Source organism: Neovison vison, chromosome 2 (genome assembly GCF_020171115.1).
Source record: "Neovison vison isolate M4711 chromosome 2, ASM_NN_V1, whole genome shotgun sequence".
NCBI classification, from domain to species: Eukaryota; Metazoa; Chordata; class Mammalia; order Carnivora; family Mustelidae; genus Neogale; species Neogale vison.
The window spans coordinates 215,400,428-215,428,276 of NC_058092.1; the positions used below are offsets into that span (position 1 = coordinate 215,400,428).

Below are 27,849 nucleotides of genomic sequence, written 5' to 3' on the forward strand. Positions count from 1 at the left end.
TGCCGTTGCTAGGAACAGCAGGACTCTATCACCTGTCCGGGCAGATACAGAGTCTTTGTCTGGGTGGTGTCAGAACGACCTGCACATTCAGCGGGAATCTTGAAAATAATGCCTAGCAGCCAGGCAACTGGCTGAGAGCCTCCAACGACTTCAGGGCATTAAAGCACAACATATTTAGTCACGTAGGTCCTCAAGTATAGGGAAATGTACTGAGAAACCTCTTAATTCCTAAGGAAAATAAGGAAAATGACCAACACTGGGCCATGCCATGGGCCCATTTATTCCCATCTCTGGGTGGGTGTGTGAACAACATTCATCCCAGGACTCGGGACCCACCTCTGGTACTCGACCCTTGGAAATCATAGGTGAGTGGACTCCCCCATGAAGCGGTTCCCTACACTCGGTTCCTAACCTCTGACAGAGGCCTACAAGAGCAGAGGCTCTGAAGTTTGGAAACATTCTGGGTCTGTGTGATCTGGCTAGGTGCTCTTCACTTCACTTTACCACATGACGTCCCTTTACCATGACAGAGCCTGGAGCCACACACACACCAACTCAGCCGCCAACACTGTCTCCTCCCTTCTGCTCTGAGGGGCAACAGCCGGTCCGGGGAGAAGGTCAGGGGAGGGTTTTCTTCTAGGTCATGACTGAGATGAGTTACTTTATCCCACAGCTACAGCAGCTACACGGCAGCCTACAGAATTCACGCCAAATTCCATTCCTTAAGTGACCATATTTCACAGTTTATTACGAGATCCTCGCCACCAGACCTATAAGCCTCTGCGTGACATTTACAGTCCAAGCCCAGGAGTGACCACCACCTGCTCCTCCTCTTCCTTGGCCCGGCCCCGCGCAGCTCATGGGCCGGCCTCTCCTCAGAACGCCGTGTAGTAGTGCTCCATGGTGCTGATGATGTCGCTCTGGTCCTCCAGGAGCTCCAGCACCTGCTGCAGCACGCCTTCGCTCAGGTCCGGGCTGACACTCAGGCGGGCACAGGCCAAGATGTGCTGAAAGTGGCAGCCCTTCTCTGCATCTGCTGGAGAGAGGCAACGGGCTCAGCCTGGCGCGCCTGTCAGACCCGAAGCCCCCTCGGCAGCCTCCCCCTCTCTGGACAAGTCTCCACAGCTCCCGGGTCAGAACCTGCACTTCCCCAAGATCCACGGGCGATTCTGACACCCAGCAGAGTCGGAGAGGCACTGGTTTAGGTCACCAGCAGGAATGAAACAAAAGCCCTGTTCTTAGGCCCCTTCTTTTGCCACATGACGTGGACCCACTGCTTGGAAACTCAGGCCTTCAACCTTCAAGGATTGCTCCTGGCTCACGGACTATCCATAACTGAATGGATTTTTAGTGCTTGATAATCTTTTTTCTCTAGGGCAATTACAGGTATAAGTGCTATTCAGTGCCGAACCCATAGATTTCCAGGTGGGACCCCTCTTGAGACGGACAGCAGAGCTGGTTATAGCAGACTCCATATCCTTTCCCATAAGTCCTGGCTCAGGGAACTGCCTGGAGAAGAAGGGACTCCCACCACTTCTCTGCCTAGGCTTCCAAGAATTCCTGTCTATGATGGCTGTGTTCTAGTAATCTCTTATCCTCCACCCCAAAACACCTAAGACCATCTGGTACACAATGAGAAAAGTTCAGGGTTAGCAGCCTTTATCCTAGTTCAAATCAATGATTCACAGTAGTGGAATGCACAGTGAAGATGTGACCATTAGAGAGGGTCATGAAATCAACGTAATGGGTTGTGATCAGCAATTGTTTCCTTACCAACAGATTAAGAAAGATGGGAAAAGAAAATTACAAAACGCATTACATTATAGCACAAGTATTACTTTGTGAAACTTTATATATGCATAAATATGTATATGTGTGTGTGTGTCTATACATATATATACACATATAACATAACAGATCATGATGTAAAATGCATCTGTAACTCTGAGTCAAAGTCAAACCTCATTAACAGAAAACAGCCTCCTAGATTCGCTTCAAGGCCTATGCAGGGCCAGGTTTGGCCTCTCTCTGTCTCCCCAGCATCTGGCACCCCTGCTGTTCCACACAGTCACCAAATGTTGTTTTCAGAGAACGAAACGCTTGAGGCCCAGGAAGGTGATTAAAGAGGTATCGTGGTGTTGGGCAAAGCATGGTTTGGGAGGTGGCACCGGTGTGCGGCCTTGGACAACTTACAGCATCTCTGAGGCCCAGTTTTCTCACCAACGAGGAGGCGGAGGGACTGTGAAGGAGGTGTGGGCACCCCTGGGGTCCCTTCCAGCTCTCAGGGTCAGACACCATCTCAAGCAGTGCTCCAGAGCTAACAAAGACTTGTTAAATTCTGACCTCTAGTGGCCCTGTCCTCTCATTCTCCCTCCCGGTTTACTGTTGAAAAACTTGTCCCCTTCACTGGTTTCCAGGCTGTCCCTCCAACATTCATTCAGTAAAGACTTCCTGAACACCTACTGTGTGTGTAGTGCTGAGCAAGGAGCAAGTGACAGAGGGGCAGTGGACTCGTGAGGCCAACAGGCCCACGTTCAAGTACTGGCTCCAACAGGCAGAGTGGTTCGTGTCTCTGGGTCTGTTTCCTCAACTGTAAGATGGGGAGAAAATCGCCTCCTTCACCCATGGCTATAGGGATTAAAGGAGCCTAGTGGCAGGTGTCTCTTACATGGGAATGACTATGATTCTGTCATCCTCTCCATAACCTAAGATGACACCCATAACCTAGTCCAGGCTCTAAAGCAGCTTCAGCTCTTCCTGAGAAGGGTGATGCTGGACGGTATAAAGGGGCTCCAGCCAAACTGGGCCCACACATGGCAGACGGAGCACTAGGGCCCTCACCACCATTCGGCTTTTAATCTGTCTTTGTAGGGCCTGCATGCCCATGCTCAGGGCTCAAGAGGACCTACGGATGTATGTGGGCCCCTAAGCAGCAATGCCCCAAAGGCCTTCAACTATCTCTTCAGAAAGGCCATGCTGCTGTCTGGGAAGGATTCTCACAAAGTGACCTTGCAGTCACATGGGAGAAGGACTGGTTTTAGTTTTTTAAATGTTTGGTAGAATTCACCAGTGAAGCCGTCAGGTCCAGAGCTTTTCTCTGTCGGTAGATTTTTACTTACTGATTCAATCTCCTTACTAGGTATACCTCTACTCAAATTTCCTTTTTCTTTTAAAATTTTTTTAAGTTTATTTATTTATTTGAGAGAGATCAAGATCACAAGTAGGCAGCGGCAGACAGAGAAAGAGGGGGAAGCAGGCTCCCTTCTGAGCAGAGAGCCCGATGCAGGCCTCGATCCCAGGACTCTGAGATCATGACCTGAACTACAGGCAGAGGCTTTACCCCACCAAGCCAGCCAGGTGCCCAAATTTCCTTTTTCTATGTGATTTAGTCTTGTTGTGTTCTGTGTTTCTAGGAATCATTCCCTACCATCTGGTGATACAGTTTGCTAACATGCAATTGTTCACAGTCCTCTTTCGCAGTCTTTTTTTACTTCTGTAGAACCTGTACTAATGTCCTCTTTTTCATTTCTGACTTTAGTGATTTGAGTCTCTTCTCCTTCTTCTTAGTCCCTCTAGCTAAAGGTTGGGCAATTTTGTCCATTTTTTTTCAAAGAACAACCTTCTGGTTTCATTTTCTCTATTATTTCCTATTCTCTATCTCATTTATCTTTGTTCTAATCATTATTATTGCCTTTCTTTTGCTAGCCTTTGGGTTTAACTTGTTCTTTTCTAGATCCTTAAATTGTTAGAAGTTAGGTTTTGATCTGAGATCCCTCTTGTTTTGTAATGTGTTTATAGCTGTAACTTTCCCTTTAGTGCTACATCTCCTAAGTTTTGGTATGTTGTATTCTCATTTTCATTCATCTCTAGCTATTTTCCAATTTCCTTTGTGATTTCTTCTTTGATCTACTAGTTACAAGTGTTGTTTAATTTCCACAAATTTGTTAAGTTTTCCTGCTTTGTTACTGATCTAACTTCATCTGATTATGGTCAAAGAAGATACTTTGTACGGTATATTTTTACCATTGACGGAGACTTAATTAGAGGCCCAACATGTGGTCTATCCTGGAAAATGCCCCATGTACACTCAACAAGAATGTGTATTCTGTTGTTAGAGAGCGTTCTGTGTAGGTCTATCAGATCTAACTTCTTGTGGTGTTCAAGTTCTCTATTTCCTTACTTATCTTCTGTCTGCTTGTTCTACCCATTATTGAGAGTAGAGGACTGATGTCCCCAATTCTGATCGCAGAACTCTTTATTTCTCCTTTCAATTTTGTCCATTTTTGCTCCATCTATTTTGATGGTCTGTCATTAGGGACATAAATGTTTATAATTGCTATATCTTCTTGCTATACTGAACCTTTTAATAATATATAATGCCTTTCTTTGCTCTTATAAACTTTTCGGTTTTAAAGTTGGTTTTGTCTGATATTAGTATAGCCACTCCTGCTCTCTGTTGGTTACTTTTGTTTGCACAGGGTTATCTTTTTCCATCCTTTGACTTTCAATCCATTTGTGTCTTTGGATCTAAGGTGAGCCTTCTATAGACAGCATATAGTTGGATCGTGTTTTTTTAAATCCATTTTGCCAATCTGTCTTTTGAGTGGAGAGTTAAATCCATTTAGGTTTTAACTAATTACTGTTGGCGGGGAAAGGACTTACTTTTGTCATTTTGTTATTTGTTTTCCATATGCCTTATAACTTTTTGTCTTTCGTTTCCTGCATTACTGAATTCTTTTGTGTTCAGCCAATTTTTTTTTTTTTTTTTTTGGTAGCGAAGTGTTTAAATTCCTTATTTCCTTTTGTGCATATTCTACAGCTATTTTCTTTGTGGTTACCATGGGGATTTTACTCACATTCCTAATTTGAATGTATTCCAATTTAACTTCAACACCAAAAAACCCTGCTCCTTTTCAGCACTATCCCCACATTTTTGATTGTTGATATCACAAAATTATATCTTTATGCATTCTGTCACCTAAGAACATAAACTAGGTATTCTTTTAAATTCATTAGCCTCTTAAATTATATAGAAAACAAAATGTGGAATTAAAAACCAGAGTTATGGGGCGCCTGGGTGGCTCAGTGGGTTAAGCTGCTGCCTTCGGCTCAGGTCATGATCTCAGGATCCTGGGATCGAGGCCCGCATCGGGCTCTCTGCTCAGCAGGGAGCCTGCTTCCTCCTCTCTCTCTGCCTGCCTCTCTGACTGCTTGTGATCTCACTCTGTCAAATAAATAAATAAAATCTTTAAAAAAAAAAAAACAAAAAAAAAAAAAACCAGAGTTATGGGGCACCTGGGTGGCTCAGCGGGTTAAAGCCTCTGCCTTCGGCTCAGGTCATGATCCCAGGTCCTGGGATCAAGCCCCACATTGGGCTCTCAGCTCAGTGGGAAGCCTGCTTCCCCCTCTCTCTGCCTGCCTCTTTGCCTACTTGTGATTTCTGTCTGTCAAAGGAATAGATAAAATCTTAATAAATAAATAAATAAACAAAAGCCAGAGTTACAATAATGTCAGTAGATTAAGAATTATCTTTAACAATGTATTGGCCTCTTAAATTATACAGAAATCAAAACGTGAAGTTACAAACCATTGCTATAATATTAGCTTTTATAATTGTCCACATTTTTACCATTACTGGGACCTGTATTTCTTCACATGGCTTTGAGTTACTGCCCAGTGTCTTTTCATTTCACTATGTCAGATGCCCTTGAACATTTCTTACAGGGCAGGTCTACTGGTAACAAACTCCCTCAGCTTTATCTTGGAATGTCTTAATTTCTCCCTCACTTTTTTGTTTAAAAATATTTTATTTATTTGACAGAGAGAGATCACAAATAGGCAGAAAGGCAGGCAGAGAGAGAGAGAGGAAGAAGCAGGCTCCCAGCTGAGCAGAGAGCCCGATGCGGGACTCGATCCCAGGACACTGAGATCATGACCTGAGCCGAAGGCAGAGGCTTAACCAACTGAGCCACCCAGGTGCCCTCTTCCTCACTTTTGATGAAGAGTTTTGCTAAATATGGGACTCTTCATTGACAGGTTTTTGGCACTTTTTCCTTTTACCACTTTGAATGTATCGGCCACAGCCTTTGGCCTCCAAAGTTTCTGATAAGAAATATGCTAATCTTATTGATGGGCCTTTGTATGTGACAAATTGCTTCTCTCTTGCTGCTTTCAAGATTCTCTCTCTGTCTTTGCCTTTCAAATATCTGATTGTGACGTGTTGTGGTATGGGTCTAAGTTTATCTTACTTGACAGTTCACAGGGGATCTTAGATGTTTGTATTCATGTCTTTCATCAAATTGTTTTTCATCAAATTAAAGAAGTTTTTAGCCACCAGTTCTTCAAATATTCTCTCTTCTCCTTCTAGGATTCCCATAATACATATGTTGGCCCAGTGGATGGTGTCCCACAGGTCCCTTAAGCTCTGTTTACTTTTCTTCAATGTAAAGTTTGTTGATTTTTTTTCTTCTGCCTTTGAATCTCTAGAGTGAAATTTTCATTTCAGTCATTACACTTTTCAGCTCCAGAATTTCTGGTTTCTTCTGAGGTTCAATTTCAATTTCCTTATTTGTATTTCCATTTTGTTCATCCACTATTTTCTTGACCTTCTCCATATCTCTCCATGTCTCTCTTCAATTCTTTCAGCATATTTAAGACAGTTGTTTTAAATTCTGTCTAGTAGATCTGCCATCAAGGCTTTCTCAGGAATGGTTTCTGTTGATTATTTTTTTCTTTTGAATGGGCCATAATACTTTCCTACTTTTTTGTGTACCTTGCGATTTTTAGTTGAATACTGGACATTTGAATTTAATAATGTGATAACTTTGGAGAGCAGATTTTTCCCCTTCCCCCAGGATTTTCTGGGTTTTTCTTGTTTTGTTTTGTTTTTTAAATTATAGGCTGGGTCTGTGCCAAGGATCAGCCTGAGGCATAAACTTAAGGTCTTCTCAAGTTTTTTTCTCGGGCTATGTCTTTTGGGCATGCAATCATTTTCTGATTTTTCCCATATATGCAACTGATTTTTAATACCTTGGTCTTTCTTTTCTGGCTCCCAAAAGGAGAATAAAGAAAAGTGAAAGGGGGAGGGAAGGGCACCAGTCATTTAAATCCATTGGAAGTCACTTCAGCTTTTGGGGGAGGGGCTGGCAACAATGGGAGGAGGTGTGACAGTGGCCAGCCACTTCTCTGTCTGCAATTCGGAGAAGTAGCAATGGGCTGTGGCGCCTGGGGGGCTCAGTCAGTGAAGCATCCGCCTTTGGCTCAGGTCATGATCCCAGGGTCCTGGGATCAAATACTGCTTGCAGCTCCGTGCTCAGGAGGGAGTCTGCTTCTCTTTCTCCCTCTGCTGTTCCCCCTTCTTGTGTTCTCTCTGTTCTTGCTTTCTCTCTCAAATAAATAAATAAAATACTTTTTTTTAAAAAAAAGAAGCAATAGGCAAACAGAGCACAGATCCTGATATCTGGAGGACGTGTTCCTTTTTGGCTACATAGGTTGCTGCAAACTCTGTGTAAGCTACTCCAAGAACATGTGCACAGGTGCCTGCCATGTTGTCAGCGGCGGGGGTGGGGGTGGTGGTGGTGGTGAGGAAATGAAACCTGCTACTAAGAGCTGAAACTGACTGAAATTATCCAAATTTACTCTCAAGCCTTCCCCTGGAAGTCGCAAGCCCTCAGTAGACTCTAGAGTTCCAATATAGTTATAATAGGCAGATGCAACTGTCTAAGTGGAGAGACAGGTTGCTAGTACTTCCTACTCCACCAACGTATTTAAACCTCATAACAACCTATCATGTGGGTACTATTATTATCCCCATTTTACAAATAAAGACAAAATGAGGCAAACTTTTGTCAACATAGTACTGGAAGTCCTAGTCACAGCAATCAGAAAAGAAAATGAAATAAAGGCACTGAAATTGGTAAGAAAGGAGTAAAACTGTTAGGGGTGCCTGGGTGGCTCAGTCGGTTAAGCGACTACCTTCCACTCAGGTCATGATCCCGGGGCCTGGGATCAAGCCTTACATCAGGCTCCTTGCTCAGCAGGGAGCCTGCTTCTCCCTCTCCCTCTGCCTCTCCCCGAGCTTGTGTTCTCTCACTCAATGTCTGGCTCTCAAATAAATAAATAAAGCCTTAAAAGCAAAAAAGAAAATAAATGCTCCTAAATGACTGGAGAGTTTACATTCTACCGATCATCCTGATAAGGAAAAACTCAATGCTGTATTTCGTACAAAGGTCAGAAACACACTAAAAGCCCAGCAGGAATGATGAAGAGATTGAAGATCTATCTGTACGTACAATGGAATCCTGCGTGGTATTAAGAAGACTCAGGCAGTGTTGGATGTGCTGTTGCTGAATGATTTTCTAGAAGCCAGTGTTAGATTTGAGATACCAGGTGTGGAACACTGCGCATCATATACTAACCTTTACTTATGGGGCTTTTGAAAAGAAACTAAACAAATACGTTTGTCAGTGTATGTAACACCTCTAGAACAATATGCAGGAAACTAGTAACACCCACTGCCTTTGGACATGGGAACACAGAGCCTGAGGCTTGGGGTTGGGAGGGATTCTGATTTTCTGTGTGTACTTTGCACTGTGGGACTTTTTACCATGTCCATACCTGATCACTCGGAAAAAAAAGAATATATATACACACATATATTTTTTTGGATCACAGATATTTTCTAGGACAAGGAGTGGTCACAACAGATGCCAAGACAGTTCCTACGAGGTATTATTCCTGGCATTCTCAGTTACTCATGCTCCAGAGTTCACCTCCTGGGAATTTCCTAATTCTGGGACCTGGCTTACAGCTGTCAGAGCCTCCCACATACAGACTGAGGGGCACAGGGGGTCCACCTGGACACACACACACATTCTTCAGGACTGGGGTGGGTCTGGGGGTTTAGGGGGCATGGAAAACCCGTCACTTTTGCAGACTCTCAGGCCACCAGGGTAGTCTGGCTCTCCTGAGAAATGCAGTGTGAATTCCTCTCATTCGCTTCACCAGGCACTGGGATTATTTCAACCTATCCTTTCCCAGTGCAGATCAAAGTAAGGGTCTGGTCAGGTGGCTGACAAGGAGGATGAGGGCAGGGAGACTATTTGGGGAGCAGCCTCTTGTCTCCTCTTAGTCGAAGAACTTGACATTTCACTGCTCTTTAAAGCTCCCTAAATTATGGATAGACAGGTTCTCCCCTAACTCAAGGATACTCGTCCTTGTTCTGAATGATGTGAACAAAAGCCAGAAACTTCGCATTAAAATAATAAAGTGCTTTCAGTTTATTTTAAGATCTGTTGTCACACCATTCTGGGATCTGACCTCATCAGTTCTTAAAGGCTAAGTAGGGTTGCATACCATAAACACCAGGGCTGGAGACCTGGTCCAGCTCCGCCCGCTGAGTCAGCCTGGAGCAGGGCCAGGCCCCAGGGATGGAGGGATTGAAAGGGCTGGGGGTGCATTTCTCTGGAGAGAAAGCAAGCAGGCAGCCTGAGGAGACCCGCAGTCATTAACAAGTCCTTCCCCTTCTCTTTTAGCCTCATTTGTTGACAAATGCCAACATTCATTATCAGCATATGTTTGTAAAAGACAGACTTTGAAAAGTCACCTTGAAGTCTGATCAGTTTACACAGGATTTAAAGACAGGACTAGTGCTTTCTTCTCTTTCTAACCTGTATGAAAATAGTAATGTCTATTGTCAGGCAATCTACAGTTTGAGTTTCTAACCACTAGGGGTTGACATAAGTCCACTAAAACCAACTGTACTTTAAACCATTTCTTCTGCAAATTATCAGGTTCCAAGATGACTGAATTATACTAATCATCACCTGTAATGTCTAGAACCATTTCTCCTAACACTGAAAGACTTGATGTCAGAACAGAGGAAACGGTCTTGTCTGTGTTCAAAGACAAGGGGCAAGAGTAGAATAAGAAATAAGACAAATCAGAGTACATGAGAACCAGAAGGTCAAGAAGTCTCAGCTGGAGGCTTAGCTCACTGTACTGCAACCACCTGAGACACTCAGCCGGCTAGCTCCTGTCCCCTCCCCTAATCAATCAGTGTACCCCGGGCTGGGACCTTAGCACTGCATGGTAAGAAGCTCCAGGGTCCAGTCATATGTGACGCTAAGGTCAGAACAACTGTGAGAATCGAATGCTACTGTATAGAAGAAGAGATTGAGCTCAGAGGGGCAGCTGTCTCGACCAGTCATATTTCCAAGTCAGTACTGGGGAAAGCCCCAGGTCTCCTGACTCTCCATCCAGTGCTCTCTGGGAGGAACATTCCCCTCCAGGGCACCTGGGCACCACATACATGTACATCCCACCACTTACGATTTGGTTTCTGGCAGTCTTCTTGAATGATATGGTGGATCTTTCTGTGCAGTTCTTTGTCTTCTCTGGTTACCTAAATGGGAAAAACAGGAGAGAGGGCATTTTTAAGTAATGAAGCAGTTGCATCATCCAGACTCCCAGACTAGTATTTAGGATAGTTTCTAAAGATTTCACAGTCATCACCATCCCCACACCAACAAGAGGGTTTTTGACACTTGGCCTATTGTCAAAGCAGCTCTGTCACTATGCAGCTCACTGCTTTGTAGCTGGCCCAGAGGCATGCTCCCTAGGAAGGTGGTTTACCAGGGCCATGTCAAGAAAAACTGAAATTCTGTACTTTTGAGGAACAAATTTTTTCTCAAATATTTGTGACACATACATGAAGTTTCTCTTGCTTGTCTTTATAGTCAAAGGGAGGCACAAGTGATCAAAGTCTTGCTCTCTACCCAGGACTCCTTCCTCTGGGCCCTGATACCTGTCTCATGTCTCATGAGTTTTCTTTCTCCCAACCCCAAAGAAAAACAAATAAAACAAAAACTGTCTGGAAAAGCTAGCAAGGAAGTACATCTAGCTCATCCATGGAAACACTTTCTGTCTCAAAGGCAAACATAGCAAAGCTCCTTTCTCAACTGGCCAGTAAGAAGGAAGCCAAGTAACCAGATGGGTTTCACCTTCATGTTCCATAGTAAATCTAAAAACAAAAAGAGAAAGAGAGAAAGAGAAAGGAAGGAAAAGAGGAAGGAAGGTAAAAACAAAACAAAACCAGCATGCAAACAAACACATGTATCAGTAATTGTGGGACAAAGACCAGAACGAATGGGGATCTTGACTCCCAAGGTTATTGTGAAGATTATCTAAAGTAATGGCGGGGAGTGGGGGAGGTGAGAGCTGTGGAAAGCAGGAAAGTGCTACAAAAACAGAAGTATCCACAGCACTGTGATAACTACTTCCCCAGGGCAAGGCCCTCCAGAAAACAGAAACCTACAGCCCAGGCAGGACGTGGAAGGGGAGGAGAGAAGGGGGATGGGACGGTTCTGCAGAGGGAAAGAGCTATTATTGCTCCATCACCCCATTCCAGCTCACACTGATTCACAGGAGGAAGTGCCTAACCCTGCCACACCTCAGCCCTGGCCTGCTGCCCAGAAGAGCCTCTCTACTCCACACAGGGGGCCAACCCCGAGCCTCCCAGGGGGAATGGGAGGTGGGGGGGGGGAGGCACGTGAAGGGGAGCTGCCCAGCACGGGCTTCTCCAACCTCACCAAGCCTTTCCACATAGGAGGAGGTGGTCTGCACTCACCTGTACGCAGATCAGAATACCCTTTTCAAAAGTTACCTGGGGTGCCTGGCTTGCTCGGTGAGTAGAGAATGCACCTTTGATCTCAGGGTACTGAGTTCAAGCCCCACCCTGGGTGCAGTACTTAAAAAATAAAACAAAAACCCAAACACAAAACTGGAGAGCTCGGCGGGTTGAGCTGGTGAAGCACGTGACTCTTGATCTCAGGGTTGTGAGTTCAAGCTCCATACTGGGTGTAGGAGTTTCTTTTTTAAAAATATTTTATTGAGGGACGCCTGGGTGGCGCAGTTGGTTGGACGACTGCCTCCGGCTCAGGGCGTGATCCTGGAGTCCCGGGATCGAGTCCCACATCAGGCTCCCAGCTCCATGGGGAGTCTGCTTCGCTCTCTGACCTTCTCCTCGCTCATGCTCTCTCACTGTCTCTCTCTCTCAAATAAATAAATAAGATCTTTAAAAAAAAAAATATTTTATTGAGGTGCCTGGGTGGCTCAATGGGTGGAAGCCTCTGCCTTTGGCTCAGGTCATGGTCTCAGGGTCCTGGGATTGAGTCCTGAGTCAGGGGGCTCTCTGCTCAGCAGGGAGCCTACTTCCCTTCCTCTCTCTCTGCCTACTTGTGATCTCTGTCAAATAAATAAATAAAATCTTAAAAAAATATTTTATTTACTTATTCGTCAGAGAGAGCGCACACAAGCAGAGGGGAGAGGCAGACAGAGGGAGAAGCAGGCTATCGCTGAGCAAGGAGCCTGACGACTTGCTCACGACTTGGTCCCAGGACCCTGGGATCATGACCTGAGCTGAAGGTAGACGCTTAACTGACTAAGCCACCCAGGCATCCCTTGGGTTAAAAACCCCAAACTTAAAAGTTACTCAAATAGTATTTAAAACATATCTTAATTTTAAAAAAAAAAAGCTCTCTAAAATGGGGAATCACTACAGTAAATCAACATTAAGAAAATGTCCTATTAAGGAAAGCTTCCCCTCAAGAATCATGTCTGTAAATAGTGAGACTTCTCAGTTTCCTCAGAATTTTTATCTGCCTCTAGGAGAATCACTTGTGACTGAAGCCACATCTCCACCGCTAACATCAGCGGTCAGGAGGAAGCCCATTTTCACTGAAAGCATGGCTCCTCCGATAATCAAAGGTAGGTAGCAAGAGGTGAACCTTCAACTCCGAAGTATGAAGCAAGCAAGCACTTGTACGTCTGGTGGGAATGTCCATGAGTATGGCCTTCTGGGAGGTCAGTCAGACTGTGTTGACCAGAGGATTAAAGGTACATGCCCTCTGCTCTGGCAATTGCTCTTTTAAGAGCCAGTCTTACAGTAACGCTTATGTGAATTCACAAAGATCGCCACAGCAACATTGTCTGTGTGAGCAAAACCCAGAATCAGCATCAATGTCCACCAGAAAGAAGTGGTTACAAGTGTGGGGCAAGAACCCATAAGAAAGAGTGCCATGTGACGTCAAATGGACTGAGGAAGATTAGTAAGTACTAACACAAAAGGATGCCAGTGATGTGCTCTTCTGGTAACTCACCCCCCCCAAAACTTCCAGGCATTACTGAGAGCAGTGGTTCTCAACTGTCTCAGGGGATACTTGGCGATGTCCTGAGACAATTTTTGGTTGTCACAAGCGGGGTCTGCTACTACTGTTTAGTGAATGAAGGCCAGGGATGCTGTTAGACATCCTACAATGCAAAGGAAAGCCACTCACAGCCAGGCACCATCTGGCCCAGTGTTAAGGTCGAGAAGTCCCAATTTGCAGGATCATCACATTTTGGGGGGGAAACAAAAAAGCCACATCAGCATCTATATGTATACATTTTGTAAATGTACAGGTAAGTGTCCAGAAGGACATGCTGTTAAAAATGGTAGCTGGTGGGGGGCAGGGGGAGGCCCCTGGGTGGCTCAGGGAGTTAAGCATCTGACTTTTGGTTTCGGCTCAGGTGGTGATCTCCCAGGCATGGGATCGAGCACCATGTTGGGATCTGTGCCCAATGCGAAGTCTCCTACATATTCTTTCTCCCTCCCCCTCTCTCCCCTTGTGCTCTCTAAAATACATAAATAAAATCTTTAAAAAGAAATGGCACCTTGGGGAAAGAGAAGGGCTGACTTTCACTCCTTATTTTATGAACCTCCTTAATGATTTTTAAAAACAGTAAACAGGTATTCCTAACGAATGAATATAGTCGTGATCAAAGCTATGAAGGAAAATGGGGCGCCTGGGTGGCTCAGTGGGTTAAGCCTCTGCCTTCGGCTCAGGTCATGGTCTCAGGGTCCTGGGATCGAGCCCCGCATCGGGCTCTCTGCTCAGCGAGGAGCCTGCTTCCCCCTCTCTCTCTCTGCCTGCCTCTCTGCCTAGTTGTGATCTCTCTGTCAAATAAATAAATAAAATCTTAAAAAAAAAAAAAGTAAAAAAAAAAAGCTATGAAGGAAAATAATAAAGTTGCAGGTCTCTTACATAGTATAGCTTATCAAAACCATCATCTTTCTGGAAAACAAATCCTTTCTCCTGCAGCAGCTGTATTGCATTCTTAAATATGCTATGAATTGCCTTGGACGTGCTGTCATTCTTAGCATCCCCCTGCAGGAAGAGGAAAAGGAAAAAAAAGAAAAGAAGTTAAGTCCTGTCTTACAGCATCTAAGAGTAACTCCCTGGACCAACTGGTTTCTGAATTCACCCAACAGGCTTCTGATCTGCTGAGTCAAAACCATCCAGGTGTGTGGCCTGGCAGGATGGTATTTAAGCAGGACTGGGAAGTTTGCTTGGGTCAGATCATGCTTGATAACCGTTCCATACCGTAGTTGTCCTTTTGTTCGATTTTATCCTATGAAATGGAAAATCAAGAGGATAAAAGAACATAATCTTTGAACTGGAGTATGTACTTTCTATGTCTTGAACATTAAATATTACTTCTATTTCCATGTTGGTTTTGGCTGAATTGATTCCTAAACAAACAGATAATCTTCTTTTTATTATTCAGTCAAAACACTACATATATAGTAGCTCGGTTTTTTCATTAAAACTACGGCTATATATAATCTCTTCCTAAGGACATCAGAGAATTTTACACACATTGAAGTAAGTTGGGGATTCTCGGATGTACGATATTTGAAGTAGTCTCTTTATTTTAAACGGAGGCAGTTCCTAAAGTATAGATCCTTTCCCTCTTTGATTAGGATTATTCCAAGGTATCTTATGGTTTTTGGTGCTCTTATAAATGGAATTCTCTAATTTCTCTTCCTACAGTTTCATTGCTAGTGTATAAAAAATCAACTGATTTCTGTGCATTGATTTTTATCCTGCCACATTACTGAATCACCATGGTTTCACTTATTTGTGGAACATAAGGAAGAGCATGGAGGACATAGGAGAAGGAAGGGGGAAATGAAGGGGTGGAATCAGATAGGGGAGAAGAACCATGAGAGACTATGGACTCTGGGAAACAAACTGAGGGTTTCAGAAGGGAGGGGAGTGTGGGGATGGGTGAGCCCGGTGATGGGTATTAAGGAGGGCACGGATTGCATGGAGCACAGGGTGTTGTACGTAAACAATGAATCATGGAACACTACGTCAAAAACTAATGACGTACTGTATGGTGACTAACATAACTCAATAAAAATAAATAAATAAGTAAATAAATAAATGGAGGCAGCCATTGGGAGACCTGTCTGTCCCAGGCGCATCCATGGGGCTGAAGGCAGGGGATGCCAGGCCGCATGGAAAGAACTTCTGCGGCTCTTGGTTTTCTGTCTCCTCATTATCAGTATTTCTCTAGGACACAGGTTTACCCAGAGCTACCACTCCACCCTATTTCTTGCTCCCGAAGAAGCCAGGCCTTCAGGTGTGTCCAGCCATGGTTCACAAAACTGTAAGCTTACCGAGCTGGGGGCTTTGTTTCAACTTGGCCACCTCCTCCCTGGCACACAGTGGGTAACTCACGGTCTTATTAGTCTGTGTAATGAATGGTAGCTGAATGCCCCCATTATAGAGGCGGTATTCTTTTTACTATTCCATTGGGGGTTTTCAGTCCATTCCCGAAACAAAGTGGTGAATGACTGTCGTTCAAAGTACAGACCCATATTTTTTTTTAAAGATTTTATTTATTTATTTGATAGAGATTACAAGTAGACAGAGAGGCAGGCAGAGAGAGGAAGGGAAGCAGGCTCCCTGCTGAGCAGAGAGCCCGACGTGGGGCTCAATCCCAGGACCCTGGGATCATGACCCAAGCCGAAGGCAGAGGCTTTAACCCACTGAGCCACCCAGGCGCCCCTACAGACCCATTTTTAATGTGACAAAAATTCGCTGAGATGCTTAGAAGATGCGAGCACCGAAGGAACAAAGTAAAGCTTCTAAAAAAGCATTTGAAGGCAAGGTCCTACCTCTAATGAAGAAGGCTGATGAAGGGACACCTGAATGGCTCAGTGGGTTAAGTGTCTATCTTGGGCTCAGGTCATGATCTCAGGGTCCTGGGATCGAGTCCCCCATCCGGCTCCCTGCTCTGTGGGGAATATGCTTCTTCCTCTGCGCCTCCTCCCACTTATTTTCTCTCTCTCTCATAAATAAATAAAATCTTAAAAAAAAAAAAAAAGAATGCTAACAAAAGCTATCTGGGGCAGTACCCACAGATGCTGAAAGAGAGAACTTGCTTGTCATTTGCCAATGACATTTCCAGCAAGTGACAGGGAAAGGAAAGAAACTCCCAAATGGCTTCAAGCATTGATAACCACATCTCTAAAGAAACCCTCTTTGAAGAAGACTTTCCAAAGAGGCACTGTTTGTTTGTTTTAAGATTTTATTTATTTATTTGACAGTGAGAGACAGTGAGAGCAGGAACACAAGCAGGGAGAGTGAGAGAGGGAAAGCGGGCTTCCCACTGAGTAGGGATCCTGATGTGGGACTAGATCCTGGGATCATGACCTGAGCGGAAGGTAGCTGCTTAACCGACTGAACCACCCAGATGCCCCCAAAGAGGCATTGTTTTAATCTAATGGGTCCTAGTGATGTTTCAAAAACAAGGCTCCCCTGGCCTGAAGGATAGTCTGACACTCTCAATTAATAAATAGTCAACAAGCTGGGGTACCTGGTTACTAGAATATTAAAGGCCTGAAAGTTGACAAACATTCCCAGTTACGACAACATCTGATCTCTGAAGGCAGAATAAGGCCAAGAACTATGTGATGACTCCCCCAGGGCAGAAAATCTCTGTGAGTTTGTTTAGAATAAACAACTCACCCAGCATTTCTCAGTCACACACAGCCTTGTATTCTGGGGGCTTCAAGGAAAGCTGTATTTATTAGGGGAAGCACAATCAACCCAAAATAGACTCCCCCATGAAACAGTTACAGCTACTTAATCTTTGTAATTCTAAGGAATTCATCTTTTTAGTCCATTTAATATCACGATCCTAAGGGTCGAGTTTATTATGGCTCTTACCAAGATAGAAATATACTAGAGACTAAAAATGATTGTTGCATGATTACTGCCATCATTAGAAAGGACTCCTGGTTATCCCCAGACCATACAAAAGCTCAGTTCCTCCTCCCAGATTTCTGTAGGCTCAGGCAGCAGTAAGTGTGCTAGGTCTGTGAGATCTGAAGCAGTTTCAGCTGTCAACAAGGACCCAACAGAAGAGGCTCTGTGAATATAAACAGTGTGTGAAACTTCCTTTCCAAAAACATTTGCCTCGGCTGACCTCAGAACACAGCTCCCTAGTGGTTCTAACGCCACAGTCTCAGGGGGCAAGGCCTCCAATCATCTCTGCTAGCCAGTGGTTTGGCCTGGCCTGGGATTTGTGTCCTTCTTGTCTTTTTCTAAAGACAAGGCTCATCCGATTCAGGAAACCGAAACTGCACAGAGACAGAAAGTGTGACTGGCAGGTCATGCTAAGCCCAAGCGGGCCTCTCCGAGCCGCAGGTCAGGAACTGGGTGGATCTCTGAAATATATATATAGTCTTCATTCTCAAACACACTCCACATTTATCCAGCTGTCAAAGAAACAATGGTTTTGCAAGGTCTGCTTATCAAGTTTCTGTATTTGCCGAGAAGGGCCACTACGGAAAAAGAAAAGGGGGCGGGGGACATTCAAGCCCTCTCTCCCTTGGCCTCTAAACTGTATAACACGATCACAACAATTTTTTGTGAAGCTTTTATCTGTGTGACAACAGAAAGTGCCAAAGGATCTAGGGTTTCACCATCATTGTAAAGCATCCTTCGTCTCCTAGGCTCTATTAAGCAGAATTCAACTTAATGACGCTGACCTCCCCGACCAGAGTCATGTGAGGGAGTAATTCATAATTGATGGAAAAGAGTTTCCAAAGACAAAACAAAGTCCCGCATTCATATCTCTTTAAACATACATGACGGGGCAGATGTAAGTTTCTGCTCTAAGCATTTTCAGAAAGTTAATCACACCAGAAGTTCCCTACGGTTATTTTGAATGGAGAAGCCTTGAGAGAATCCTTGGCCCCAACAGAAAAGCGGTTCACAGAAGAATGCGGTCTTTGCTAAGGTTCGGTTTCTTTCCAAACACGCCGACAGAGTGGTCAGAAGTGCTAGGGGGCTAACCTGGTGGTAAGCTGCCTCTGGACGACTGAATGAGAGGAAGGGTAATCTGGTGGACGGTGGCCAGCTGGAGGGCCCCGGCCGCAAAGAAGCGAGCAGCGGTGTCGCAGAAGGCAGCTGCCAGTCCGGGCCCTCCCCACCGGGGTGTCCCTGACACACTATCCCGGTCTCTGTGAATGACATCGCGGGTCACCGGGCCCACAGTCTACGGCCAAGAGAAGATAATTAGGTTCGTGAACGAAACTGAGAAGCAGTGGCCGTGGCCCCGTGGCCTAGGAGGTCAGGATGAGGACCTAGTATCTGTTCCACCAGAATCATGAGGAATAACTTATGTTACCTAACAAGGTGTTCACGGCAGCTCTGTTGGCAGTGACAAAAGACCGGAAAACTTCTAAACAGTCCAGAAATGCAGAGAGTAGTTAAATAAATTATGGTACATGTAACAAGAGATCATTATAGTGGCAAATCTGTATGAATGGCTAGGAAAGGCTAAGACAAGCCATTCAGTGAAAAGCTAGGTACAGATTAGAGTTTAGCTTGCTACCGATTGTGTAAAAAAGAAGGCAGGGGGATATAACCACTCCTAGTTTATAAACACACAGACTCTCTCTGAAAGGATATCCATGAGGTTATTAATGGTGCTTATCTCTGGGGAAAGGGGGTACGAGGGAGGATGGGAAGGAAACTTTAACTAGATACCTTCAGGGACTATTTAAATTTTTAAAAACTATTCATTCCTTCAACCAACAAAAAATCAAGAACTTAGTTTATGGCAGCCCTGTTCTGGGCCATGGTTCTAGAGAGTGAAGACAAGATAAGGAAGGCTTCTGCTCTTGTAAAATTTAAATTCTGGAAGAGGAATAGGCAAACAAACACGTAAATACCAGTGATAACCTGAGATATGAAAACAGGGTGATAACACAGTGTGGAAGCAGGTGGCTATCACAGCAAATAGGGGGAGGGCAAGAAGGTGACATTTCAGCAGAGATCATTCCCTGGTGGAAAAAAGTAAATAAAAATAAATGGTGTCACAACAACAAAAAAAACCTGAGAATCGCAGTGAAAGGGAAAGCCTAAAACCAAAGTTTCAAATAACTCTTGATTAGAAGTGAATAAACACCAAACAACTTAAGTTCACCTGTAACATGAGGGGGGGAAAGGATAGCTCTTTTCCAGAAGAGTAAGAAATTACTCGATTGTTTCTAGAAATTTTTACTTATAAACCAGACTGAATACAACTTGGTCTTTATATAAATCCTAACAAGATAACCTTATTTTGATGAAGAGAGAGCAAGTTATTAAAAACTTTGGTTCAAGAATCATCTTGCTGGGGGCTCCTGGAAGGCTCAGTGGGTTGAGCAACTGCCTTCAGCTCAGGTCATGATCCCAGGGACCCGGGATCGAGCCCTGCATCAGGCTCCGGGCTCAGCAGGGAGCCTCCTTCTCCCTCTCCCTCTTCCCCTCTTCCTGTTTGTGCTTATTCTCTGTGTCAAATAAATAAATAAAATCTTAAAAAAAAATCATCCTGCTGAATAAATAATCTTGGAAAGAAAATTGCCTCTTCTCATTTATCTCCTGCTTCTGAGATTAAACACCCATCTCATAAATACTAAGGAACAGTATGAACCTTAAACTACTTTTTCCCCCTACCCAAAGATTAAGTTTACTGAGATTAAGTGAGGAGGGCAAAAGGGCAGGTGCACTCTCATTTCAAATTCTTAGTGATCAGTGACCTTTCCAGAAGAGAAACACGGACTAGCACCAGAACTTCTATGCCCTGGGTCTACACTCTGAGTGTCCATGCCACAGTCATGTTTGCCCACACCCTTGAGCTGCACATACGGGACAGGGGACCTGAGTTCTCACATGGGCATGCGTGCTGCACCTACCTGCTCAGGGCCCGCGCTGTGAATCACAGGCTGATTGGCAAGGGACAGCAGAGACTCCACAGTTTCCAATTCCTGCTGGTAAAAGGTTTGCACTTTGTTCTCCACAAGGAATTCTTTGGCTCTTTCACTCAGCAAACACGTGAGATTGGCAAGGTCCAAGGCACCTGGATCACTGCTGGGGGAAAGTTTTGAAAAGCCCTGCAGAAAACTATCATCACCTTTGCTTCTTTTTAAAACAGAAATTCGGCTGGGACATGTGACACTATATTGATGTTTGTTCGACTACCTGAAGTACAGCTGACATCCACTTTTAAATTAAGGTGTACAACACAGCAACTGACAAGTCTATACTACGCTACGTTCAAAAGCGCGGGTACCATCTGTCACCGTACAGAGCTATTACAGTGCTGCTGACTGTATTCCCTGTGCTGTATCTTTTATCCCTACGACATATTCATTCTATACCTAGAAACCCGTATCTACTTTCCTTCACCCATTTTGTCCATCCCCCACCCCACACACTCCTCCCCTTTGATGGCCACTTAGCTTGTTTCCATATCTTGACCTCTGTTTACAAGGCTGCAATAAACATGAGGGTGTTTTTGTTTTCTTTGGGTAAATTTTTTTTTAAACCGATTTTTAAACTTTCCCCCATTGTATATTTTTGCCTCCTTTGTCAGAGATTGAGCACATAAATGTGGATTCACTTCTGGGCTCTCTATTCTGTTCCACCGATCTATGTGTCTAGTTTTGTGTCAGTACCATACTTGTTTTGATTACTGTGGCTGTGTAGTATATCTTGAAATCTGGGATTGTGATACCTTAAGCTTTGTTCTTCATTCTCAAGATTGCTTTGGGTATTTGGGTCTTCTGTGGTTCAATACAAATTCTAAGATTATTTGTTCTAGTTCTTTGAAAAATGCTGTTGGTATTTTGATAAGCATTGCATTGAATCCATAGATTGCTTTGGGCAGTATAGACCTTTTAACAATACTAATTCTTCCAGTCCATGAGCATGGAATATCTTTCCATTTGTGTCACCTTCAATTTTTTCATCAATGTTTTATAGTTTTCAGAGTACAGATCTTCTACCTCCTTGGTTAAGTTTTTCCCTAGGTGTTCTATTCTTTTTGGTGCAACTGTAAATGGAATTGTTTTCTTAATTTTTCTTTCTGCTTTGTTATTAGTGCATAGGAATGTAATCAATTTCTGTGTATTAACTCTATATCCTACAACTCTACTGAATTCATTTGTAGTTTCCTTTTTATTATTATTATTATGTTGTTGTTAGTCACCATACAGTACTCATTTGTAGTTTTAATGATTTGTTTTGGTGGCGTCTTCAGGACTTTTCTATATATAGTATCATGTCATCTGCACATATCGACAGTTTAACACTTTCCTTACCAATTTGGATGCCTTTTATTTCTTTTTCTTGCCTGACTACTATGGCTAGGCTTTCTAGTATGATGATGAATGAAAGGGGCAAGAGTGGGTTTCTTTGTCTTGTTCCTGATCTGAGAGGAGATGCTGTTTTCCACCAGTGCATATGATGTTAGTTGTGGGGTTTTCATATATGGCCTTCACTACACTATGTACACTCTAAGCCTCCTCAGTTGAGAGTTTTTGCCATGAATGACTGTTGGGTTTTATCAAATGCCTTTTCTGCATCTACTGAAATGATCATGTGACTCTCATGCTTTGTTTTATTAATGTGGTGTCTCATGTTGATTGATTTGTGGATATTAAACGATCCATGCATTCCCAGAATAAATCCCACATGATCATGGCGAATGATCCTTTTAATGCATTGTTAATGCAGTTTGCTGGTATTTTGTTGAGGATTTTCCATGTGCAGCAGGGATATGGGCCTGTAGTTGTCTATTTGTATAGCGTGTCTGTCTGGTTTCAGTGTCAGGGTAATGCCTGCGGCACAGAATGTATTTGGAAACTTTCCTTTCCCTTCTATTTTCTGGAATAGTTCAAGGAGAATAAGTATTAACTCTTTTTTTAAATGTTTGATAGAATTCACCTGTGAAGCCATCTGGTCCTAGACTTTTGTATTTTGGGAGTGTTCTGGCCACTGATTCAAATTCATTACTGGTAATCGGTCTGTTCAACAAAAACGCTTGTTTCTGACATAAAGGGCAGTCGTACAGTGAGTGCTGTGCAGTTGATTAAAAGGATGAGGCAGGACTCTAGGAACTTTAATATTCATGAGAAATTCTGAAAAAAAGTCGAGCTGCAGAACAGTATATAAAGTATGTTCCCATTTGTATTAAAAAAGCAGATGACAACCCATAAAATATATGGGTGAATATTCATGCTTGTAGATGCACAGAAGAAAAATGTCTAAAAGGATTCACCTCAACCTACGCATGGTGGCAACCTCTGGGAAATGGTACTGGGGCAGGAAAATGGGGAACTTCCACTCTTACTTCCCACAGGTCTAGAGTTTGGGTTTTTTTTTAACATACATTTTTTGAATATGTAATATATGTATGTTTAAAAAATTAAAACGGCGATGGAGGGCACGGTGCCTGGGTGGCTCAATCGGCTAAGTGGCCGATTCCTGCTTTTGGCTCGGGTCATGATCTGGTGGTCGTGAGACAGAGCCCTGCGTCAGGCTCTATGCTCAGTGCCGAGTCTGCTTAAGCTTCTCTCCTCCTCTCCCACGCCCTCACCCCTCCCCATCCACCCCCAGCTCCATGCACTCTTTCTCTCTCAAAATAAATTCTCAGAAAAAAAATTACAGGGTACACAGTGAAGTCTCCTTTCTAAACTTTTCAGTTCTACCCGTAGGAAGAAGCTATTACTGGTTTTCTGGCAGCTCTCAGAGTTCTCTGATGCAGGCACTAACAAGTACACACATATTCTTATTCCCCCATTTCCCCCCCACCCTCCACACATAAGAAAGTAAAATCAGTCCGGGTTGGGAATGACGGGTATCATTTTTTACAGTTTTTTGTTAGAATGTGTCATAGAGTAGTATTTTGATTTTGAGGTTCCAGGGCAGTTTTCTTTTGGTTTCTTGCCTTGGGGGCTCATTGAGCTTCCTGGATCTGTGCATTTATATAGTTTCAGCAAACCTGGAAAAACTATCCATTATTTCTTCAAATACATTTTCTCTGCTCCCTGCACTCCTTCAGGGACTCCCTATTACACACACATTTTCCTCACAAGAACCTTAGAATATCTGTACTATTACTATCTTCACTTTGCAGGTAAGAAAAAGAAGGCATATGGGGAGTAAGTGGACTTGCCCGGAGCCCCTCCGTGAGGGTGGACCCTTCAGGATTTGAACTCTGGCCCACCCCAGCATCTGGGCGCCCACTGCTTGGCCTTACTGCCATCACCACATCTTCAGCAGGGAGAGGCCACAGCTTACCTTTCTTGCTCTAGGGCTGGGCTGCGGAAAGGCTGGTCATAAACCTTCCTGTAGATACGGGGCAGCTCCAGCATTCTTGAGATTTGAATGTTGCACACGGGATCATCCACTTTATCTAACAAGCCATGGGGAAAACATGCCATAGAAATACAATGAGATCAGCTCTTTCCCACATCCAAACTGCTGCTAGGCACCCAGTGGGTCACCCTTCCTCTAGGTGCCCAAGGAGCATACATTCTAGATGCACATTTAGTGTGGGTCCCAGGCATCCTTTGAGAGGGAATGCAATGCCCTCAGCATCACAGGCTTGTCCAGCAGCAGACTGGAACCAGGGAAAGCACATTCCCTTATTCACCCATTTGCTACGATGGCAAATAACGGGGGTCATCCGTGGGATTTCCAACCCAAGTCAGCCAGAGCCCTGCAAAACATATCACTCAGAGGATGTGGGACTATCGTATTTCCGACAAGCTCTTTTCCTTCAAAGTTAATGGACTCAGCAGTGTTCAAGAAATCTCTATCATTTTAAAGAATAGGAACACTGTACCCTACGTGGACTGCCACTTCAAACTTCAAAGTACATTAACTCTGATGTGGCCCAAATAAATTTGCTGGGTATATATAATACATCATTGGTTTTCTTCCCCAATTTCTAGCCACTGCTCTTCAAAATAAAGTTAAAAAATGCTGCTTTTCTAAAGAAAGCCTGTTAGGAAATAAAATTTCCTCCAGTAGAGAGTTATTATTATTTTTTTTTTAAATCTGAACTTTTCCACCATTTGACTTTTAGCAAACCCAGAGTTTACTGGACACACACCCAGAATATCAACCAGTTTGGCAGAGGTAACTTGTGCTTACAGTAAGTAGTGACACGAATCTCTCGTTCTTCTCTGTATGTGTGGACATAACCTCTGATCTGGACAATGTCCCCAATTTCGATCTTTGTCTTCTGCTCAATGGTGTCCTGCAGCTTCTTAAGCTGTGAGGTTAAGTTCAGCGCCCCTAGCGTTGCCGTAGCTGTAGTTGCTAGGACCAGAAGAGACAGAAGCATAACACGTTCACTGCCCGCATGTGTGAGACGGTGTTGGGTCATTCTCCATCTGAAAAGCTGCTCTACTGTAAGAAACCTGCACACCCTTCTGAAATCCTCTGCTGACCACAAAGCCCAAGCTGTAACTATTCGAAAGTAGGATAATGGGAACGGAGTCTAGGAGGCCAGATAACCCAAGTAAGAAAGTTCTGGCAGGGCTCCAACATGCTCTCCCCTGCTCCTGCATTGCCAGTGATCTCAAAGGGCTCTATGTGGTCCTGAGCTGAATTCTGTAGGATTCATCTGGGTTTGGTAGGAATAGCTCTCAACAACCCTTTCAAGTGTCTTTGCATGAAGACAAATCTGGAATAGGAAAAAAGGGGGCCCAGGTCTCCATATGCAGTCCTGTTTATGGGGAAGGTGAATGTGCCTCAGGCTGATTTCCCACTTTGGTACCCAACACCCTAAACTCTTGCCTCTCATCTTTGTTGGGTCACTGCGGTGATCTCTCTCTCACACACACACATTCTCACACCACTTAAAACCGTAAGTTTAAGCAACTTCATGGTGAAAATAACCCAATGCACATGCAATTCTAAGTCATTTCTATTACTTAAGTTTAATTTCTAATTGTATTAAATAGTAAGCACAGCCATGAATACTTGGGTACTATAGGCACTGCTCTAAGGACTTTATAGTGGATCAGCACACCTACACCTCACTGCTACACCCATTCATTCTTGGCCTCATTCTATAGAGGAGGACACTGAGTCACAGAGAGGTCAAGCAACTTGCACAAAGTAAAACAGCTAGCCAGCCACAAAGCTGCAGTTTGAATCCAGGCGGTTCCTGACTCCAGTCCCTTCCTGCTTATTATTCTTTATTCTCTGCTGCCTGCCCCACGAGCATTCTCGCATTTTCCCGATACAGCTGGGGTGTGTAAACAATTCGACATTCTGATTTTCTGCCTGGGCCAAGTTCAGATACACACGTGTACCTACAGAATCTATACAACTCAAGCACTTTAAAAAATCGTAGAGCACTGGCATGTTAACAAGCCACAGTTCGATGAGCTAGTCATGTTAAATGTCCCATTCTCCCCTCTTTCTGTAATATTTTTGACATTTTATTTATTTATTTGACAGAGAGAGAAATAGCATGAGTGGTCAGAGGGGGGAGGGAAGCAGGCTCCTACTGAGCAGAGAGCCTGATGTGGGGCTCAATCCCAGGACCCTGAGACTGTGACCTGAGCTGAAGGCAGAGACTTAACCCACTGAGCCACCCAGGCACCCCTGTAATTTTTTATTCTGGCTTTAATCACCGGCACCAGATGGGACTTAGAGGTCAGCACTTGGATAACGGAGTCAGACAGACCGGGTTGAAATCTCCACTCCCCTCCTACTAGCTCTGAGACCGCGGGCAGGCTGTTAACCTCACTGCACCGGGGTTGCCTCAACTACGAGTTGTGGGTAACAACACAGTCCACCTTGCACACAGAACTGTTGCACATGATCTAAGTTAACCCTTACATCATGGGTCTGGCACAATGTCAGAGCCACAGGAAATGGTCTATAAATGTCAGCTATTTGTAAAAAAACAAGTAACGAAGCCCTCTAGACAAAATTGCGTGTTTTTCTTGGGGTCTTTTGTTGGGAATTACCAGAGAGAAAAGTTAAAAACAGGTTCAGAGTTCATTACATATTGTCAGAAGGTTTGCCAGAAAGAAACATTCCAACCGTTCTCTTTTTACAAGGTGTGGCCAGCGATGCACACACACTTGTAGCTCCTACACTGGCTTGGATGTTTAGTACCTTAAAACATATATAATGATTCCATGATGTTTTATTTTTGCTTTTAAACTGCCAGACAGGCTCTATGTTTTTATATAAGATGATTTGTTCTCTGTATTTCTTTACGTGTAAGAAATCATCTTACTCATTCTATGTATCCTTCGCGTCTTTTGAATACTTCATGTTAACTTCTGAAAAATTTTTAGGGAAGCTTTCTCAGTTCTGCTCATTACATCCACCCCCCCCCCCCACTCCACTGCTTTTCTATGCTTTTTTATTTCATTTTACTACATAAAAGTTTGAAAAAAATGTTTAGTCTATCCTATGGTCACTGATGATAGTTTTTGGTGCTTTAACAGCTAAGGACTTATCAGAGTTTAACATGTATACCCCCATATTCGCTGTGATAAATACACAACTCCATCTTCTTTGGGTTATGTCATGCAAGCCGGAAGATACGGATCACGGTCACCTCTTTTAAAAAATATTTTATCTACCTGAGCCAACAACATTTGTTAAATGCTCATGTATTTCCCGCTCTTGATTCATTTCTGGTCTGTCATACACTTAGTGTTCCTATAATGAATGAGCAAATGTTCTATTAGCCTATTGATCGCACTGTCTTTCTAATCTAACACAACTTAGATGACTGTGGCTTTGTAAAGTGCAAAGGCACTACTTTTCTTGTACTGCATCTACCCTATCCGGGGAAAGAGCAACCAGGGAGTACGGGGCACTCTGTATCCAGTAACCAACACCTAGGAATCTAGACACTATCGGCACTAACGGTACTCAGCTTACCGGCTTTCTTCAAAAAACACCCAAGTGTTACTTTATAAAACGTTATTCCATCTGGGTTCCTGTTCCGTCCAGCCACCTTGTACTTGGGCTGAACTGAAAACACGTCATAATAAATGCTTCCTACAGCACTGCTGAAATGACTGGAGTCAGAGAACGAGGCCCAGCTTTCATTTAAAGGGTGAGACAAACTCTTGAAAGGACGGCTTGAGCTCTGTAATTTGGTGAACCTAACGAGATGGCTGGAGCCTGACCGGACTGCATTTTAAGTAGCCTATTCCATGCTGGGAGATAGCGCCCTCCCACCCCCAAAGTTCTAGTATCAAGGGCCAAGCTTTCTTAATTTGTCTCACAAGCCAGTCCAATTTAATTTATAGGAATTAATGGCCTATTCTCATACACCTTAACGGACTAGAACAAGATTTTGACTCAGAGTAAGTTTTGTTTAAAAAAAATTGTCTTCATTGGCTACATTCCAGGGGAAAGCTTTTAAATTGAGGGCAATTAGATGAAAAGGAGAGAATGAGCTAGTCAGGAATAATTTTAAAATATCACTTTGTATGTAACATGATGAGAATTCTTTTGGGGCTTTCTCCTTGCGTTCTTACTCTCTCTTTTTATTCTCAAAGGAATTTCCAATTAAGGCTGCCCACCATCTATTCATCTACTTACAAATCTTTTAAAAATCTCACTCTCAGTAGCCCTTTTATCTAAAAATGACTAAATATAAGTTATACAGTATTCCTAAGGTCATTCTTTAAAAAAAAAT

The 27,849-nt window shown here is 43.7% G+C and overlaps 1 protein-coding gene across 7 annotated transcripts in view; it reads right to left on the reverse strand.

Moving 5' to 3' along the window:
* Positions 1-260: 260 nt before the first annotated feature.
* Positions 261-27,849, reverse strand: part of STN1 (STN1 subunit of CST complex) — a 44,659-nt gene continuing 17,070 nt past the window's right edge. For 4 of the 7 annotated variants that reach the window (XM_044240443.1, XM_044240446.1, XM_044240444.1 and 1 more), the window contains 6 exons: positions 24,321-24,488; positions 23,463-23,577; positions 20,075-20,249; positions 14,082-14,204; positions 10,330-10,402; positions 261-1,036 (listed from right to left, as the gene is read on the reverse strand). In XM_044240443.1, the coding sequence (XP_044096378.1) occupies positions 876-1,036; positions 10,330-10,402; positions 14,082-14,204; positions 20,075-20,249; positions 23,463-23,577; positions 24,321-24,488 (815 nt within the window). In that variant the 3' untranslated portion in view covers positions 261-875. The remainder of the gene's footprint in view (positions 1,037-10,329; positions 10,403-14,081; positions 14,205-20,074; positions 20,250-23,462; positions 23,578-24,320; positions 24,489-27,849) is intronic. The other 3 variants (XM_044240442.1, XM_044240441.1, XM_044240447.1) reach the window with 3 other exon arrangements.